The sequence below is a fragment of the Amphiprion ocellaris genome, chromosome 8, assembly GCF_022539595.1.
Source record: "Amphiprion ocellaris isolate individual 3 ecotype Okinawa chromosome 8, ASM2253959v1, whole genome shotgun sequence".
NCBI classification, from domain to species: Eukaryota; Metazoa; Chordata; class Actinopteri; family Pomacentridae; genus Amphiprion; species Amphiprion ocellaris.
In genome coordinates, this window is record NC_072773.1 from 29,301,664 (window position 1) to 29,321,045 (window position 19,382).

At 41.6% G+C, this 19,382-nt stretch overlaps 2 protein-coding genes across 2 annotated transcripts; one reads left to right on the top strand and one right to left on the bottom strand.

Annotated features, from left to right (window-relative positions):
• Positions 1-79: 79 nt before the first annotated feature.
• Positions 80-5,217, top strand: LOC111573862 (mitochondrial glutamate carrier 1-like). Its single transcript, XM_023278211.3, has 10 exons — positions 80-229; positions 700-808; positions 1,237-1,362; positions 1,694-1,749; positions 2,328-2,418; positions 2,511-2,629; positions 2,748-2,937; positions 3,029-3,186; positions 3,331-3,406; positions 3,530-5,217. Exons 2-10 carry the CDS (start codon positions 786-788, stop codon positions 3,687-3,689), a joined length of 999 nt encoding a protein of 332 aa, XP_023133979.1. The 5' UTR covers positions 80-229; positions 700-785; the 3' UTR covers positions 3,690-5,217.
• A 964-nt stretch (positions 5,218-6,181) lies between these two features.
• On the bottom strand, positions 6,182-17,965 carry LOC111573867 (CD9 antigen-like). The gene is made up of 8 exons (XM_023278218.3): positions 17,746-17,965; positions 11,961-12,063; positions 9,537-9,634; positions 9,361-9,435; positions 9,186-9,269; positions 9,036-9,089; positions 8,813-8,896; positions 6,182-8,727 (listed from the first exon to the last, which is right to left on the bottom strand). The coding sequence occupies exons 1-8, from the start codon at positions 17,812-17,814 to the stop codon at positions 8,662-8,664; spliced, it is 633 nt and encodes a 210-aa protein (XP_023133986.1). The 5' UTR covers positions 17,815-17,965; the 3' UTR covers positions 6,182-8,661.
• Positions 17,966-19,382: the final 1,417 nt, after the last annotated feature.

Below are 19,382 nucleotides of genomic sequence, written 5' to 3' on the forward strand. Positions count from 1 at the left end.
CCTCAGCATGTTGCATCATGCTCTGCCTATTGAGTTTGCTGAGAAGAGTTGGCTCATCCCATTCCACAAAGAAAGCCTTTTCATTGGCCAGGTCAGGTCTGAAAGGAACAAGCTGTTGCATGAATTTCTTTGCACTTTCCATCCATTCATTCCATCCGGCAGCAGTGCAAAGAAAGAAAGAGTTGACGGATGGACTTCTGTTACAGCCGAGTAAGAGCAGCATTTAAAGGTAGGCAACTGTAATCATCCTTTATTTACGTACTGCATTCATGTCTTTTAGCTCACTACTTTCACTTGTCAATAACTATAACCAATCGGCCTATAAAGTAGCATGGCACATCTTTAAAATGTGGAAAATTTGGTTCCAAACCTAAATTGTGTGGTAGCATTAAATCAAGTATGATATCTTATAAACAATTAATTATATCATCTTTATTTGTGATTTCACCCACTATATGAGTCAATGTTTGTGACTGTGAAGCTCTGAGCTGCGGAGCTGGTTCAAAATGATTCCCTCACACAGTAGGCAGATGAATCACTGGGTTGATTTTGGTAGGTTGATGACTGACCCTGGCTCTATTTCTTGGCTGCCGCTGCAATGGGTGGGGAGTGATGTCGGATTTATCCTTGGATCTGCAGGGCTGGGCCTTGCCTCTATATATATAACCCTGAGCTTCTCTCTACTCTTGCCTTGCTCAGTGTCTCTCAGGGACTGTCAGCCTGCTCTCTCTCTGCGGCCTCCTCCTTTGTGCTGACCAACTTTTTGCACCCAATAACCAAGAGCCATGGCCCAGCAACAGCAGATTAGGTATGAACCTTTCCAGAATGATATGCATGTTGCTCAAAGAGAAAAACAGAAATTTAGCATTCTTTTATCATTTAATTCCATAATTTTTACATGGTAAACACATGAAGTTTGCCATCTGTTGTTTCTCTCAATCTGGAAGACTTATGTTTGTAACATTTTGTTCATATGTGTATGTTGTTTGTTTTCTTCTGTCAACAAGTTATTTTTGGATTACCAGAGACAGTCACTCTACACCCAGTTCTGTTGCAAACCTAAGGCTTCACATATGGTCGACATACACGCTTAAAGAAGCATAATGAACTTCTATCAGTCCACATTATACCGCTTCAGTTCAGGTTCAGCAGGTTTTGTTAACTCACCTGAAAGCGACCCAAAAAGAAACCAAAGAAATGATTGCTGCACACCCGTTGTGACTTGTCATTCTGCAGCTTACCAGCCAAACTGATCAACGGAGGGATTGCAGGCATGGTAGGAGTCACCTGTGTGTTCCCAATCGACCTGGCCAAGACCCGACTGCAGAACCAGCGCAGCGGGCAGCAACTCTACAAGAACATGTACGAACTGCACCTGCCAAAACAAAGATAGCTGTGTCAAAACCCTGCTCTTTATCCTGACTCAGAATGCACATACAATAGCCTCTTTGCACCATGTGTCTTTGCCAGTCTATTCCTCATGTAAGACAGTCAGCTGTCTACCAGTCAGTCAAGTTTGACAACCTGATTCAACAAACACTGATGTCCCCAACTTATAGAGGCCTTCGGAGTGTCAAGATTATTAAAATTTATTCAAACTCAACATGTCTTATGACAGAAAAGCAAAATTTAACATAGCAGAATATATATTCTCTGTGAAGTTAATCTATTTCTTGTTTGTTTTTTTTTCCAGGATGGATTGCTTAATTAAGACAGTTAAATCTGAAGGCTATTTCGGCATGTACAGAGGTAAGGCTTGACAGAATGTCCATCTATGCAGTAGAAATGAGTGACTGTTGACCCTTAATAAGCTATACACAGGAGGGACTTAGTCTACTTTTGTTATTTAAATTGGCAAAGATATTAAGACATTGAAATCTAAGATGTGATTTGTTGCCTAATCATATCTAAAAATATCAGAACTAATATGTTCTCATCTGGTCTGAGCCAACTTGGCCAATTTTCAGAGTCCAAGCGAAGATGCTGTGCTGCATCCCAGTGTTTGGATCAAATTCCATGTAAACAAGTGCATAAATAGTTCAGTGGGTCAGTGGTTCATTTTGAGGGACAATGGAAATGTTTTGGCTCACAGTGACCTACTGACAAACTCTGTTGTTCGGTTAATGCACAGCTTGCAGTGAAATTATGGCACAAACCATATGTCTGCAATACCAGAAGTGGAATTAATTTGGTCTTCAGACATATTGCTTCTTACTGCTGCTGTACAAAACTTGATCTCAAACGTGTCAATTAAAGTGATGTTTTGTTTTTGTTTTTTTTTGCTTCATTAGAATTAAGTTTGTCATGAGCCGCTCTTCTTGTTCCAGGTGCTGCTGTAAATCTTACTCTGGTCACTCCAGAGAAGGCCATCAAGCTAGCTGCTAATGACTTCTTTCGCCACCAATTGAGCAGAGATGGGTAATTAGCACTAGATAGAGAAAACTGATTCCTACCTACATTTTGCTCCAATTAATTTCTGATTTCTTAACAAATTGCAAATGTGTCCTCAGGGGTAAGTTGACCATTTTCAAGGAGATGTTGGCAGGATGCTGTGCAGGAATGTGTCAGGTCACCATCACCACACCCATGGAGATGCTCAAGATCCAGCTACAGGATGCAGGGAGGCTAGGTAAGGCCATCTACAGCTAAAGTACACTTTGCTGTGAAGTTGGAACACACCGTCATATGCCTTTGGAATGATATGTTACTGCCTCCGTAACAAAGGTTATGTTTTCTGTATCTGCCAGCCGCCCAGCAGAGGGTGATGCCTAGTGTGGTAACAACTCTGAAGATGGGAGGGACCAGTGCCGTTCTTAGCCGCTCCTATAACGCTAGCCCTCAAGTCATGCGAGTGTCCGCCATTCAGATCACCAAAGAGCTGCTGAGGACCAAAGGAGTCACTGGACTGTACAGGGGACTTGGGGCCACACTCATGAGGCAAGACAGGATTTAATGCGAGCACTTAACCAACTTTTTGTCTTTTTGCCTGCTAACTATTGATGCAAACACGTTTGTTTTTCCTTTTCAGGGACATCCCGTTTTCTGTTGTGTACTTCCCTCTTTTTGCACATCTGCACCAGCTTGGCCAACATTCATCTGAAGACCCATCTGTGCCTTTCTATTGGTCCTTTATGTCTGGCTGCTTGGCTGGATCGATTGCTGCTGTGGCCGTCAGTCCTTGTGATGGTGAGAGCTTAAGTCTATGCAAATAACTGGCCAATGTTTGGAGGACCAGGAAGTAAACACTAGTTATATTTTATCTGAAAGCTTAAATTGTTGTACATATTTGAGATATTCTTAACTAAAGAAAATCTTGTGTGTGTTGCACAGTGGTCAAGACAAGGCTACAATCACTCAAAAAAGGAGCTAATGAAGAAACCTACAATGGAGTAGTGGACTGTGTCAGGTAATCACATCTTAGTCACTGGATTTCCATCAACACATCCAAAGACTATGGTTTTCTCCTGACCAGGGGTGGCTTGAATAGAATAGGTGTTGTTCTAACTTTGTGCTTACTTTTCCATTGCAGGAAAATCCTGAAAAAAGAAGGTCCCGGAGCTTTTCTCAAGGGTGCCAGTTGCCGGGCTCTGGTTATTGCTCCGCTCTTTGGCATTGCCCAGGTTGTGTACTTTGTCGGTGTTGGAGAGTTCCTGTTGGGGTATACTCCCTACAACATCACTTCTGCATAAACAAGCTGTTTCCAAGTCTTTCTGCCGTCTCATTAAATTACGGCAGCTATGCCCTGGGCGTAGCAATGGGCTCAGCTCTCTGTTACTGTGTACCTTCTTTCTTGTTGGAGGTTTGGGATAAAATGCTAAAGGGACCAGAGAGAGAAGCCATGTTATTTCAGAATGGTTTCAAATTTAGCCTTTAGCTGGACTATCTCTTATCGCAGAGACTGAGACAGAAGCTTACCTGTTTGTAGGTTTCGGCAGAGCTTATTGCAAGAAAAAGGAGCTGCTTCACCTTTTTGATCACCTTTTTGTTCAGAATAGACTTGGCTGTACTCTTGTACACCCCAAACTTGTCCTTCTATTTTCTTAGATTTAGCACCCCATATTATTGAACCTTGACTGTAATCCTAACTTGCACATCCCTCCACCTGTCACATATCACCAAGTCTGAATGGCAGGATATTGAAACTTTACTTGAACATCTTTTGTGCTATTTTAAAAGGTTACATGTAAAACAAAGGCATGGATGTTGATTCCAGTCTATGTATATACAATATATTTGTTTTTAAAGTAGAGGTAATTTGCCAAGTAACTTCTTCCACAACATGATTTCCCCATGGCATCCTCTAAACAACTTGGATGGGAAAAGATCTGGGACAGATTGTTTACGTGGTCATAACTTGGAATGAATTAAATTTTTGGACTGTCTATTCACCAGATTGCCACACTCGGATTCTTTGTTGCATTAAGTTGAGTAAAAAGGAGTGATGATTATGATTTCCGGAGTTACATTTTCAGAAAACATTGTGGCTGAAGTGCTTGTTCAGGGTGTCCCCTGCCTTTGCCCTGAGTTGGCTGGGATAGGCTCCAGATCCTCCGCAACTCTACAGCGGATTAAACGGTGTATAGATAATGGATGGATGGACGGACTGTGGCTGAAGTGATTTTTACCCTGCACTATGAATCTCTTCTATGGCAGTCTACAAAATTCTGATAATTCAAGCTTGAGCTCAGTGGGTAAATAGATCAATGAGGCCTTTTGCAGTTGACTTTGAAGAACTGCCTTTTTGTGGTAAAGGAAATGGAAAGTGTTTGATGGTCGCAAAGTAAAGCGATAGCAGACCAGACTTCACTGATGGATTCATGAAGCTTTTGGGACCAAGTCTTCTGAAAAACAGAGCAACATCTCCTGAACATGTCACCATGTTCTCGTAGTTGATTATGGTTTGGTGGTCAGGAGCACACACAAATGTGTCATGTTAGGCTGTTTATAAGCAAACCAGAGTGCAATGTTGGTCTCATCTGGAAAACCTCATGGCTCAAAATGCTTTCAGTGCTTTTATCAATGTAAATATGTATCTTGTATTATTTTCACTTTTCTCAAACTGTGCAAGTGCGACTCAAACCGAGAGCAGCTTTGACCTTTCAACACACCAACAGCGTTCCAGCCAGTTGGGAAAATAATCATTTTTTAATTTCATTTTGGAATTATGCATGTAAATACAGATTTCTAAATGGTGAATAAATATTTATAAATGCTGTGCTTATTTGTGTTGTTTGTGGAGTGCGTGTAGCTGCATATTAAAGTCTGTAATCACTCAGTCAGTAGGGCTGTTGGAAACAGGCAGATTGAATGCTTTTTTCTGATGCAAGCTTGTAAGGTCTTACACTACTCCTCTACACATGCATCACAGGCGTGGTTGGGTTTTGGCAGTAAAAGTGCTCATACTGCTGTGTTGGGGTAACTTTACACTGGGTAGTCCTGGAGCCTCTGCCACATTGTATGCATAACTATTCCCATAGCTGAACATTCAGCTGTCCTTAAAGCTCAAGTACAGAAAGGTGAACCTCCGGCATGAACCTCATGCAACTAAACCTGGAAACATACTGAATCACAGGGGATATCGCTGGTTTTCCTGGGCATCACTGATTCCTTCTAAATTTACACATACGAGTACAGTATATGCTGCTACATTTAGACATCCTTTTCCGTTACAAGGAATTAAAAAGACGTATTTTTTTAGCGTCAACACAGCAAATTCTGTCATAGAATGCCATTTTCTTATCATTTCTAGTAAAAGTATCAGTGTGTTTAAGCGACATTTGGCAAGATTTGGAGACTGTTATTCATTACTGGAAAGAATTAGAAGTTGCTGGTATATTTTCAGGGTCTGAAACCAATGCAGCAAGCACAATATGTGACTCGGGCCCCGTGTGAAATGGTAGACTAGTACCACGAGCGATGTCTCAGATGCTAAAAGAATTCACAAGTTATTAAGTATACAAAAATCCCACATGCTGCGATGCTTCTTGACTGAATCAGAAGTGTATATGCAAGAATATTTTCGTTAAAAAAACAAAAAAGCTGAAACATTAATATAGACAAGTCTGTTCTTATTGTGTCAGTTCTGGCAAAAGATAACCAGATTTCAATGTAATTGCAAATAACTACAATCTGGCTACATTAGAATGTGTAAGTCTCTTAGATGGAAGAAGACACAAGGGAGGTCTGTAAAACCTTAAAACCTTTATTTGAACTTCAAACACCCATATTCCTGAGAAGCCTGGAATGGTATGAAAATAAATTAACACACAATCATCTATGAAAGGCTCGACTGTGCTTTTTTTAGGTTCCGGAGTGTGTTGCTTCTCCAGATTTGCTTGAACAAACGTAACCGAGGAACACAGCAACAGCTTCGGGGATCGAGTAGGAGTAAACTGTTGAAACTCCGCTGAGCCTCTGAAGTGACAGTCTAGTGACTCTTCAGTGTTGCTTCAGTCCCTCAGAGTAAACACTGCCTACTGGCATCCCAAAGTGGTAAGTAAGCTTTTGTTGTCTCCTCACTTGTGTCACATTACAGTGAAATGAAACAAACAAGCAAACAAAAAAAAAACAACAAAAAAGCAATATTGACCAGTGCTTTCATCCAATATAGCATGATCATTTGAATTTCAACTTCATTGCTCAGTGTCCTAAGAACAGATTTTCTTTGCACCAAAAAGGCTTTTGAAATAGTTGGCAGGCTAATTGTTGCCACTTCAGCCCTCTTGGCTGAGAAGACACAGTGGAGCGACACGCCGAAACAACAGCAGTGAGTCGAGCAAATATGTGCTACTCATCGAATGCCTGTGACAGTTCGTTGCAGTCCAACTCTACGAACATATGTACACTTTTGCTACATTTACTTACTACACTCAGACAGCCTGCAGCCCACCGGATAGCTGGTTATCAAAGAAAGGCACATTAAGAAGCTGTTTTAGCCAAGTGGATTTGCTTTGACCACATTTTCAAACACTGTCAAGACTACAACACTGTACAAACTACTGCAAAAATCTGTCTACACACAGCATGTTAAATAGGAACTAACACACCAGCCACAAATAATGTACAACTACAAAAAAAAAAAAAAAAAATCCACACATATTTACATAATGGAGTCCTGACACTTGGAACAAACAATACAGAATTTACAGTGGCCTGATCTGACATGGATGAATGAAGTGATTTGAGGTCTATGGGGGTTACTGAAGGTTAGAGGGACTATTTTCTTGCTTTTTGTTATGGGAGGTGTACTATTAAGGTACAGAGGGGGAAAAAAAAGATGGAAGTGAGAACAGGTCAAAGGCCTGGCATGGACATCCAAAGTTCACCGCCTCAGTGCCTATACTCAATTGACAGGCTAGTATATGTTTAGCCTGTAAACATGGCCACATGATCTGGGTCGTCTGTACAGTCAACAGAGACTGAGGGTATTCTCTTATGTAAGAGAGCGTATTTATTATCAGAGAAGAACTAGGAAGTGGTATTCATGACACTGGGTCACATGGCCTAACAGATGAGGGACTTTCGTTTAGAGACAAAAAGGGCATCTGACTGGTAGTTTTTACAAATTCAAACCATGTATACTTTCACTGATCATTTTCAACCTCAGAGAAGAATCTTTGATTTATAAATGTACTTCTACTACCACTTAAGGTAGCTTTTTGAATCTCACACACCAGCTTTGTTTGCACAGTTTGGAAATGTAATCAATCAAGCATGCATGACTTGTGGTAAATCGACTATAATGAGCAAGCCAGTGGTGTAGCTGTTTAAAGAAACACTTTGACATTTTGGGAGAAAATGCTTCTTTACCTTTTATCATGTTCCCATGCCTATATAATTAATATAAAGCAAAATGTTAAACTATTCCTTTACAACAACTGGATCTTGGTTGTAGAGTACAACCTGTGTGGTTCGAGCAGTCCACTGCGTGTGTGTGTGTGTGTGTGTGTGTGTGTGTGTGTGTGTGTGTGTGTTTAGCGTTAATGTGTTAGTAAAAGCGCTGGGGTTGCATGATGGATGCATCTGGAACACTCACCAGTCATTCCCTCTTTTGACACACCACTCTGATTCCACCAATCAGAATTCGCTTCCAGAAGCCAGAAAACCTTTTTTAAGGCTGCCGTCTCATGTAACACAACATTGCTGTGTTTGTATGTTCGTGCATGTCTATGCGTGTGTTTTCATTTTTGGGCGGCCGGATAAGCAAACTCAGCTGCTTTGGCCTCAGATTGCTCTCTCAGGTTTAAGTTTCCCACAGTCAAGGGGTCAGTGTCAAGGCTATGTGAAAAAAGCATTGACACTACTGTGACAGTATGTGGGTTAACATCTGTAGCCAAATGGCCATGAGGAAAAACAATTTCACAAGCTGTCAGGTAATTAGAAACAGTACAGTTCCCACTGGATATGTGAAAGTCTTAGAAGGATGTTATGAAAGGTAGAGCATACTACTTAACGTGTGACTGGGCATAAATAAAGAGTGATTCTAGGAAGGAAATAATTGGAAGAACAGGCCAGGAGAGAGGGGTTGAGCACCATAGTGAAAAGGAATTTTTTGGAACATGTTCTGATTCCTGGGTCCCTGCTTGGATGATGGACAGGAGTTGACATTTGAGCTGAAGTGCTGTACAGGGGCTGGACACAGGAGGAGGTGACGGATCCAGCTTAGATGACCTCCCTGCTGTTGCGAATGGCACAGCAGAGCACCATGCTGAAAATCATCCCAATGATCTGTCGAGAAAAAACAGAAATGAAATCACTCTCAGTCACAACAGAGTGCATGATTTATGGCTTTTCTTCTCTTCTCCTGACTCACCATGACTCCAGCGATGCCAATTCCCACGTATCCAATGATGTAGAGTTTACTGTTGAAGAAGTCTTTGATGCCTGTCTCACAGTCCTGCAGAGCACAGGAGTCAAATGGTGTTTAGTACAAGTGAATCAGGATGTTCTGTATTGTATTTGTGACTCATTCATTAGACAACAAAGCAGGAGAGTTTCATTTCCGCCTCGAGCCTGGAGCTGATGATGGATCTTACTTTATCTGGTTCAGGATCAGAGCATGGGCTTGCGATGGTTCCACAACAGTTCAGCTGAAAATGGGGAAAAAACATTAAAGGACAAAACATGATAAAAGCAATGCTCTTTTAAGCAATGCTATCTTAAATATGTAGTTTTTTGTTACGTACTACTTTCTGGTAAGACATGATCAATGTGCCGTTGTTGTTCTCATTGTAGGTCTTGGTGTAGAAGTTCTGGACATCTTCAATTATCTGCAAGGAGGAGAATGACTGAGTGACTGGGTGCTATTTGGACACAAAACATCGTATTAACTTCTAAAATGGGTAAAAATTATAAACGTACCTTGTCCTTGTTTAAGAATCCAAACACTCCTGCAGCCACCTCAGACCCAAAGATGATCAGCAGGCAGGCAAAGAACTGCAAAAATAACATCCAAGGTTGATATTCAGTATTTAATATAGCATAAAGGTGCACTTCATGTCAGTTTTCGCCTACAATTTGTGTGAAGTTGTACTCACTGAACCCAGCAGGCACTGAGATTCTCTAACAGCTCCACAGCAGCCAAAGAAACCTACTAACATCACCAGACTGCCAGCACCAATTAGTATGTACACACCTGGGAAACAGCAAAAATAACAAAATTTGTCGCTTACATGCGGTAATGGTGACAGGAAACAAAAAGGTGCTTAAATAGGGTTTTTATCGATATGGAAAACAACCATTAGAATACCACTTAGTTTGATATACTGTACAGATTAACATAATTAATACATATCAGCCTGTAAAGCCGGTGCAGTTACTTGGCTTCTCTGAGTGACTCAGTTTGTGTTCAGCTTTTCCCAGCTCAATCATTTGGCAGTTACTTCACTGAGTCACCAAAAGGTGGCAGCATAGAGCTGGGAATGAAAGTTGAAGCCAAAGCGCTAAAAAAAAAAAGCCCAAGCAGCAGACCATTGAATTTTCATCTGATGTGCCGGTCATTCTGCAACTGTGTTGCTAAGAAACTTATTAATCTGACTTCCAACTCTCCATCCAACACTGCCTTAAGGAGATGTTGTACAAATGGAAGGGCTGCGTCCATGCAAACCAAATAAACAGGACAGATTTGAGAGAGTATACAGGTTTTGTTCTTGCACAGTGTTGCATCCCAGCACAAACATCAGGACCTGGATGTGTCTTGGAACATAAATGGATGTGGGAACTTAGCAATATTCATTTCTTAGTGTTGCTCAGCTTCACTCCAGAGATGCTACTGTTGTGTAAATGTTGTAGAAATTGTGTGACTTTTTTGCTTTTTTTTTCTGTTATTGTTTATGTACCTTTTATATAGTGTGCCATAAATAAAACATAACAGCAGTGGTCTAGCAGTAGACCCATTTATCGTGCCTTTTAAAAGTGTCCTTACATGAGATGCCTTATAAACACCTTTGTTGGCAAGAGTCTGATTTAAAGAGAGGCCTAAGTGGGATGCTTCATGTTGTCTTAGTTCCCGTTTATCATCTCATTAGGAAGCACAGGGATGAGCTCAGCAGTACAGTCCCACCAGTGAGCTCTCATACAGGTGAGGTCGGTTCCCAGGTAACAGCTGCATCTCCATCTGAGCCCCTGAGTAACATGGGCTCAGGTGGGAACAAGACGGTTCATTAGGTTTCCTCGCCGTGTCTACATAGAACACAACGATTACGCTGGGAGTGGCATTTTCTTCAGTTGTTAGTTCAATTTGTGGTGCTAATTTAGCAAAAAGTGATGCTTCTGCACTCCCTTGTGGTATAAAGCCAACAAAACTGTCTCTACTTTGAAGAAAAACATTACATTGGTTTTCCCTTTTCCTCTTAATCTGAAGTTAAGGTCTTGTTTTTATCGTACATCATTTCAAAGCACAAAGAAAAGAGCAGTTCTGTGTGGATTTGACGCCATGGGAACGAGGAATAGCAACTGTTGAGCGCTTTCAGCTGTGCCTGTGGGACTCGCTCTCACTGTCAAAGCCATGTGTCGCACTGTAACCTCAAAGGACCTGACAGAAGCCGGCCATCCTCGGTTAAATCACACGGACGTCTGAGTCTAGGTCACTGTCACACGGACAGGAGATGAAATACCTTTACAGAATTAGAAGATTTTGTAAGAAAAGGCACTCCAGTCACAAAACAATGTCCTTCTCAGCAGCCCTTGTAAAGTCACTCCTCTCCTCGCCTTCTTCCACATCCTGCACTGTCATTTCATTCAAATGTGTTTTTTTCCCCCGTGATTGTTCTTTCTTATCTTTTGCAAAAATGCCCCTCATACCCTCCTCTGTTTCGTTCTTTCCATGTGGGTAGAGTGACTGGTTGAAATGAGGTGTACCGACCTGTGGTTTTTCTCATGTATTCACACTAAGTGCAGCTGCAACTTCCTGTTATTCACACTCATCTCCAGCATGAAACTTTAACTTTAACCTTTAATTCTGACATTAATGGGTGCATGAAAAAACTTGACAGTAGGCTATTTATCAAGTTAATACAGTGACACACTTTGCAGAATTCATAACTGCTGTGATTTAACACAGTAGTGTCATGATGCCTTATATTTGAAATATTGCAAAAATAAGAAGAAATTTCCTGAAATCACAGTTTCTATTCATAACAGTGACTTTAATTGCGGAGAGAAACAACAGACATTCCCTTGACCCATTTAGAGTAGTTTCCCAGCAACATATATTTAAAACACAAACCCGAAGCAGCTCTTTGCAAGAAAAACAACCCAATGCGGTGACAAATACTCAATTTATCATTTTTTAGCTGACAGCAACCGCACTTGAACAGATTTATTTGACAAAACATGTAGAGAATTGTTCAACACATGTACTGGATCAACAGCCTTGTGTTGAATGTGATTAAGTGTATTGTTACGCACAGTGTGCCTTCCTTGCCTGCAGAGATTAGCTGAGGCTGTGCTGCAGCACTCACCAATAAAGAAGGTATCTGGAGCCTTATCGCCGCTGAGCAGGGAGACAGTTTCTGGGTCAAAACGCAGCCACAGCCCCACGGCCAGAACGAAGGATCCCATTAACTGAAGAGAGACAGAAAGGAAAGATGCTATAAAAACCACATTGATCACAGAAAAATGAAAAGGGAGAACAAATAAAACAAAAATAAATGACTTTTGTAGACACATGGAGGGTGAGCAACCATGCACTGTTGTGATTCAGGTGTTTAACTGTGGCCAAACTACTATAAAGACTCAATCCTGCTCTTTTCCTTCCCTCTGGTGACAAATGTACAGTAATGACTAGATAAACTGGCACTTGGTTGCAGAAATATAGTCAATTTTCCGCCTTGTATTACATAATGAGGCCTATTTCTCACACAGTTTCTATCCTTGGTCTTAGATCTGACATCATTCTTGTGAATTTGTTTCAGCTTTCATCACAAATGCAATGTTCTTTTCATCTTAAGCTCAACAGTGGACAGGCATGTTATTCACTCCCTCAGTTCTTTAACACTCTCTGAATGTGATTTTCCACTCAGGCCTTCCACCCTTTCCACTTTGCAGGCAACAGAGGTATGATTTCACTAAGAGTTAAATGGCTAAAATGTTACATCTGGTGTCAAAACAATGGGTCCAGATATTAGTCTGCACTATGGGTCATTCATCTAAACTCTCCAGACTAATAGATCCCAGTAAATGTAAGTTATATAACTTTAAAATGCCGCTCAGCAGTCTTCCAGTAAGGAGAAAATGACCCGCTTGGCTGTGGGCAGCAACACGGCACCTTGAGCTTAAACAGGCTGTTTGTTTGGAAATGTGGTTCCATGTTGCTCATATTTTCCTTCATCTCAACCTCCATCACTATACATTGAACGAAATCATACTCAAGGCTGTTACTGCAGAGCAACAGTCATAAGACACTGAGGTAAAAGCAGTTTTTCTTTCTTCTTTCTTTCTTTTTTTCAGAAATCTGAGATGCTTTCAAGGACAGAAGTTGTGGTGGGTGCTTCACTGACAGATCAATACTGAGAGGTTTTTAATGATCACTCAGCTCGTACCCCCTGAGGATAATCCGGTCTGAAAACCTTCAAGTTGAGCTTCAAAACAACACAGTGTGTGTGTGTGTGTGTGTGTGTGTGTGTGTGTGTGTGTGTGTGTGTGTGTGTGTGTGTGTGTGTGTGTGTGTGTGTGTGTGTGTGTGTGTGCGTGCAAAGAGGAATAAAATGATTTGTCTAAATGGAGAGTATTTAGGAGTGCTTGTCACATGGTCTCTCTGTGTCCTAGATCTAGAATTTAGGTAGACCACTGTTTGTTTTTTTATGCCCTCAAGCTCTTTTAAGTGAGTTTATTTCAAAAAACAACCCCTGCTGCCAAATTTATCCAAAGGCTTCATCTTAAAATTGCTTTTGAACCTCTTGTTTAAGAAATCTGCTTTGTTTTTTTCCGGTTCTGCCATTTCTCTTTTTTGTCTTCTGTTACTCATCCTCACCATCCACAGGTTATATTTTACGGTGGTGGTTTAAAGTGAAGCCAGGAGCTCGGTTGTAAAGCTTCGGAATGGGACAGGTGTTGGGAAGCCGGCTTCCTCCCAAACGGAGGATTTAGTGTCATGCGTGGTGATGTATGGGACAGCTGAGCTCTCGGTGGGTTTCGGGATTAGCTGGTCTAAAGTGATAAAGCAGAGAGAAGCTTGTAGATCTACTGAACTAGACTGGGTTAACGTGAAGAGTCGCTCTGGATCCATTTAACAACGGTATTCGTCCAAACACCTGATGGTGCGAGGGTGTAGGTGGAAGTGCGAGGTGAGGCCTGCTGCCTACTGAGTTAGTAGCAGCTATTGTCCATCCATCCCGAGTGCATCGTGCTGTGTGGAGGAGCAGGTGGTTGGTTTGCAGCTGAAAGGAGGTTAGCGCGCAGCCAAACCTCATTACTATTATGGCTCCATTTAAAAGCCTTTTCAAAACCAGATTTCAAAACGCCACAGTCAGCGGCTGACATGCTAAATACAATCCTGACACTAGCACTCATGAGGCTGACTATCCCAGTGGTCCCATTAACACCCTCTCTGCTTTCATACCCCCCAGCTTTACCACCCACACACCCTCCCTTCCCACCCCCTGATTTATCCCCACGTATCCCCCTCCTCCTCCGTACCCCACCCAATCTCCCTCCCGGTCTCACCCAAAGGACAAAGACCCACTGTCTCCCTGTGACTATATGCTTTAATGCACAATAGGAGGGAAACCGACAGACACAATGAAGGGGAGAATGAAATAGGGAAGGGAGAGAGGAAAAAAGAGAGCAAGTCATTAGAGGAGCCTTTATCTTTTTTTTTCTCTCTGCCTGCAGGAACAGAAGCATTTTTTAACTCCAACCTGCGTCCGATACAGATTCTGTAGAGTCTACATTTCTCGAAAACACACACGGAAGTGAGAATAAGAAGTCCCCTGTGTCCTCTTTCTGTCCCTCTGAAGATAGTTTGTGTGTCTGGATATTCCTAGGCGGGAATGGAAATCTGTGTGTCGACGCTTTATTGAGGTTCTTTTACAGTGTAAGGCCTGACTTTTTAACGGTGCAGTTAAATAGTGTTTTTGTGAAGGGGAATTTCCATGAGAACAGGGGCTGAGCTGACACTGGGTTGTGGTCTTGGTCAGAGACAGTCTGCGGCGTTATCCGCTCTCTAGGTCAGATAAAAGCAAAACAAAAAATGGGGCTTTACTGTAAATTAAAGCAAAAATAGTATATGAAAGCAAAACAAACTACTTCTTAAAATCCGGCAGTAATTGGTGAGTGATTTAAGCTGGTCAAAAATAGCCTTCTGTCGGGCACATGTTTGGAGAAAACAGACGCGATGGCACATTAAAAATGAAGGGCAGGAGGAAAGTGTAAATAGGAGTGAGATAATTATGGGTGGAGTAAATCCCATTGTACTCAGGCAGGAGTGGCGGAGAGCAGCGGCACACATCGACCTCCACTATGAAACATGTCTGTAGGGTTGAATGCAGGAAGGAGATTCAGAATTAGCCCTGATTTTTAAGTCAGTGAATGTTACGACTCTGAATTTTAAACTTATACAGAGTTCCTGGGTAAAATATTAGAAAACTGTTGCAAATCATGTGCATGAACAACATTTTCTGGTATAACGGTAAATAGAAATATGCCGAATTGAACAAGTTACTAGCATCACAGGGTTTTAATGCCATGTCCTTGAACCATTTAACTAAGTCTTATTTCTAAATGATTGCAAATAGTCCATTTTCAGTATTGTTAATACTGTAAATTGTGAATGACATGGACAGCAGGTTTAATGCTTACTAAAAGGAGGATCTTTTACCTTAGCAGCCCTGACGTTATTGTGACATTGTGGCTGGTTCCTGTTCTGAAACGTTGGTAGTTGTTACATTTAAGGATGAGCTGATGGCCCCTGAGGTACTATTGCTTCTGCTTTTAAAGTGTCACATAAATACCTGGTGTTACACGAAAATGGGACATTATAAGCTTCATTTTGCAAATGCACATCTGAACACTCTGGCACCTGTGACACTCAGTTGTTTTGAATGATGTTACTTGAAATTTAGTCCTATAAGACATTTGGTACTTTATTTACAATGGTATTCATTAAATTATTAATGCAAAACGAACTGGGTAGCACTCAAACTTAACTTGAAGTAAGAAATTTGATCTTTTGTCACTTATTATCTAATATTCATTTAGTATGTGTTAGATACTACAGAGTAAGACAGAGGATCCTGAAACTAACGTGAACAATGCCTTAAAAACGATCCTAACTTCAGATGTGTTTTGGGGTTTTTTTGTACATGGACAAAGACAATTGCTTTCTGTTAGACTATTAACCAAATATTTTTTCATTAACAAACCAAATTAAGCATTAAGCCAATGTTTTCCCAAAACATGACATTGTTTTTGATGAAGAGGAAGAACACGGAGGGGAAAATCCATGGGAAAATACACTTTCAGAGGATACCAATGTGAAGTAATGTTTGCCCTGCACTGTTTACCTCGCAGGCTTAATTTTTGACTAAATAGGGCAACGGATAACAAACACAGGCCAGACAAGCTGTCAAGGTATTGGTGTCCAGCTGAAATATAGTAACTGGGCTCTGCAGGAAGCTAACTACACCATGCGACTGTGGCCTAAAGTCAGAGAGGTGTCAGTCTTCATTCATCAGAAAAAATAATAAATAAAATATCTGTGTTTTCAGGGTGTTTGTCTGTAGAGTGCACTCAGTGGTCAACAGACTCTGATCTACTGTCAACTAGGCCTCATGGGGGGATTTGATAGGCATCATATCTGCCCTTCCTCCACCCGCTTTCATCACTCACATACTTCTCTTCATCTCCCACTCCACAATCAGCAGAGAAGAGCTGCAGCCCAGAGGGGGGATTGGGATGCTGTGATTATAAATGGTGGGTTATCGCTGTTAAACTGAGGGCAGAACTCCTGCGCAGATGGAAACTGAAGAGAAGATTTTCATTTGTAGTCTTGAGGCAGCATGCATCCACAGAATACTCCAATATCCTCATACTGATCTGTTTCCTATCATTATCTGGGTCACATTCAATCCAACTGTCCCTGTTTTGACATGTGGCCGCGCATACACGCACATGAATATCCCTCTCAATCTCCCAGTGACCCTTTTCCCCAACCATCACATTCACGGTCTCCCACACTCTGCACTAAGATTTCCCTCTCCAGAGTATCCCATCCTCTTTCTCACCCTCCCTCTCTGTTATGTCCCTCATCTTCACCTGTCTTCCGTTGCGTATCCACACTTATGGGAACCCAGTGGTGGGACTGGGGCATTTAGGGCTCCGACAGGTTCTGCTTCTTAGCCAGGCAGGAGCAGCAGACTGAAATTATGCTATTGTCCTGCTGTCACAATGGATCCATTCACAGTGTACTCGGCGCCTGATCAACTCCACAGATGCTTGCTGGAAAATCTCTCGCTCTCACACAAACACAACTTCTCCATGAGCCATGACCAAAGTGCACCCAAATATGCACGACACAAAGATATCTACAAGGAGGATCTTCTAGACTTGAGGTTATTGAGTGTAGCTGGAGACTATGAATGGACTTTAACAGGAATGTCAGGGTTTATGGAGACAGAAAGTGTGTGTGCAAAGACACACCAACAAACACACACCTTTCACATCCACCTGACTGTTTGTCTTGAGTAAAGTGACTCTCCAGGGCCTCCTCCTCAGTGCCCAAGTGCTGCCTTTAAAAAAAAAATACAAGAGGAAGCAGAGGGAGGGAACCTGTGGTCATAACGTCACTTTATCAATCAGCTTCACAGTGTTTTTTAATGAAGCCAAGTGGCACAGAGAGCCAAGCGCTAAGTTCGTTTTCCATGCAGTGCCTCAATCTCTCTCCGTCTCTCTGTCTTTTCATTCAGTCTTCCTTTCAAAAACACGCTTCCCCGGGAAAAAGGGGGCGGGTTTTTCCTCTGTGGAAAATCTGATTTGAACCCGGTGAGCCAAAAGTGAAAAACCTCGAGCTGTCACCCTTTCCGCGCCACGCAGAGTAGCCTGAAACCATGCCCGGACAACTACTAAATAAAGCACACAAGGAGGATAAATCCTAAAATGTAAACCACCTAAGCATCGCCGTTCAAATCCCACGTGGGTGTGAAAGTCAGCTGAGCGGGGAGACTATTCTGCTCTGCTGCACTTGCTGCTCGCTGTTTATTTACGCACAACTCTCATCATTACGCAGCGTAACGCTGAAGGTGCACTTACCCAGAAGATGAAGTTGAACACGAACAAAAGGTACTTCACGCATTTCATTCCTCCTTCCACCTTCCCCATGTCGGCTGGATGTCACTGCGTTTGTATTAACCTTCAGCAAAAGAAAAAAAAAGACGCTCAGACTGGTCGTTCTGGCTGCGAGCAAAGTGACAATAACGGTTCACCCGCCTACAGCACTTGTGCATCAAGAGGCGATGACACGGTAGCCTTCCCCTTCTCTCTCCCCCCAACCCTCTCTCTCTCTCTCTCTCTCTCTCTCTTGCGTCTCTCTCTCTCTCTCTCTCTTACACACACACGCACGCACAGTCACACACACAAAACCCCGCAGGATCCGCTTAGACTCTTTCCAGACCGCCCCTTTCAATAATGCAGAGGGTGACTGAAGGGGGGGTCGAGACTAGTCGATGGGGACTCGGTGTTGTGAAAGTGTCGTTTTCCTGTTACTTGCCTATACGTTAACGTCTGCATGTTATTTTTGCTCATAGTTTACACTTAAATTTAAGTTTGTAACCTCGTGCCACATAACTGTAAAGATTCCCTCCATGCATGTTGGAAAATACTCTGAGGGATCTAGTTTTCCATAAAAGAGGTCAGAAATTAGAATTAGAAAATCTCCTGCAGCACTGTAAATGTATGTACAGTGCAGGATTGTCTTTTGACTATTTGGGATACAGCAAATCATGCTCCCAGAGTAGCATATGCGTTAATTTGTATCGTGAAAAGTACAGTCCAAAAGAAGGCACATCCCACTGAATAACAAAATCTAACCTGGACACAAAAAAGCACAATATAAAATTTACTGTAAAGATACAAATCAGCAGCACAATATAAAACAGGATATAGTGGGCTGTGTTGCTTATGTTTATCATGGGATTATAAAATATAAGGATTATGATTACATACATGGAGTATGGGAACCAATGGGGTAAACGAAGAGGAAGTCGGGCTCCTGTGTAGACGTTAGACATTTAAAAAGATCTGTTTTGTTTTGTAATCACATTATTAGATAACAGGATTTACTCAGCTTCCGTTCACAATGAAAGGCATGCTGGTGTTGGGAGTGTTTCCTAATTGCAATAGGCCCAAACCCTTCCTGTACATTCAAACCAGATGCCCTTGGAACATCATATAGGCTTCTTATAAATAAATAAATAAATAAATAAATAAATAAAAATGAATGTAAATGAAATAGCTTAAACAGTAAGAGTAAATGATTCATTCTAATTCACAATAGATGGAAATGGAGCTGATTGGAGTTTAAAAGTGTTTTAGTTTGTCCAATTTTATCTTCCGCTTTCTTTAATATTCAACTTAAATCATGAAGATGTGGTTAAAATCTGGTTGGACAGTTAAATGGTCTGGGAAAAGTAAGGCTATTTTCCTCTTTATGAATAAAATTTTTATTTGTGGTAAAGTCACAGTATAAATCACTGAGTTAGTTATCCTTTTTGAGTGTTATTCCTTTATGTTACTGGGTTAAAAGAACCCCTTGTCCTCTGTTGGCTTTCTACTCTGTGATATATCGACTGGAACTGAATCAATTTTGACCCACTTCTTATAACTCAGTGCATTTTCCAGCCAAGAGCAAAGAATGACAGGCGAAGCACAAAGATTATACAAACTGTATC

What these genes read in the sequence shown, in the direction of transcription:
- LOC111573862 (XM_023278211.3), top strand. Translation starts at nt 786, where the DNA reads ATGGCCCAGCAACAGCAGATTAG. An exon ending in GCCCAGCAACAGCAGATTAG is followed by an intron (nt 809 to 1,236) that starts GTATGAACCTTT and finishes GTCATTCTGCAG; the next exon opens with CTTACCAGCCAAACTGATCA. An exon ending in CTTGGGGCCACACTCATGAG is followed by an intron (nt 2,938 to 3,028) that starts GCAAGACAGGAT and finishes TTTCCTTTTCAG; the next exon opens with GGACATCCCGTTTTCTGTTG.
- LOC111573867 (XM_023278218.3), bottom strand. Translation starts at nt 17,814, where the DNA reads ATGGGGAAGGTGGAAGGAGGAATGAAATGCGTGAAGTACCTTTTGTTC. An exon ending in CTCAGTGCCTGCTGGGTTCA is followed by an intron (nt 9,436 to 9,536) that starts GTGAGTACAACT and finishes TTATTTTTGCAG; the next exon opens with TTCTTTGCCTGCCTGCTGAT. An exon ending in CTGATCCTGAACCAGATAAA is followed by an intron (nt 8,897 to 9,035) that starts GTAAGATCCATC and finishes TGTGCTCTGCAG; the next exon opens with GACTGTGAGACAGGCATCAA.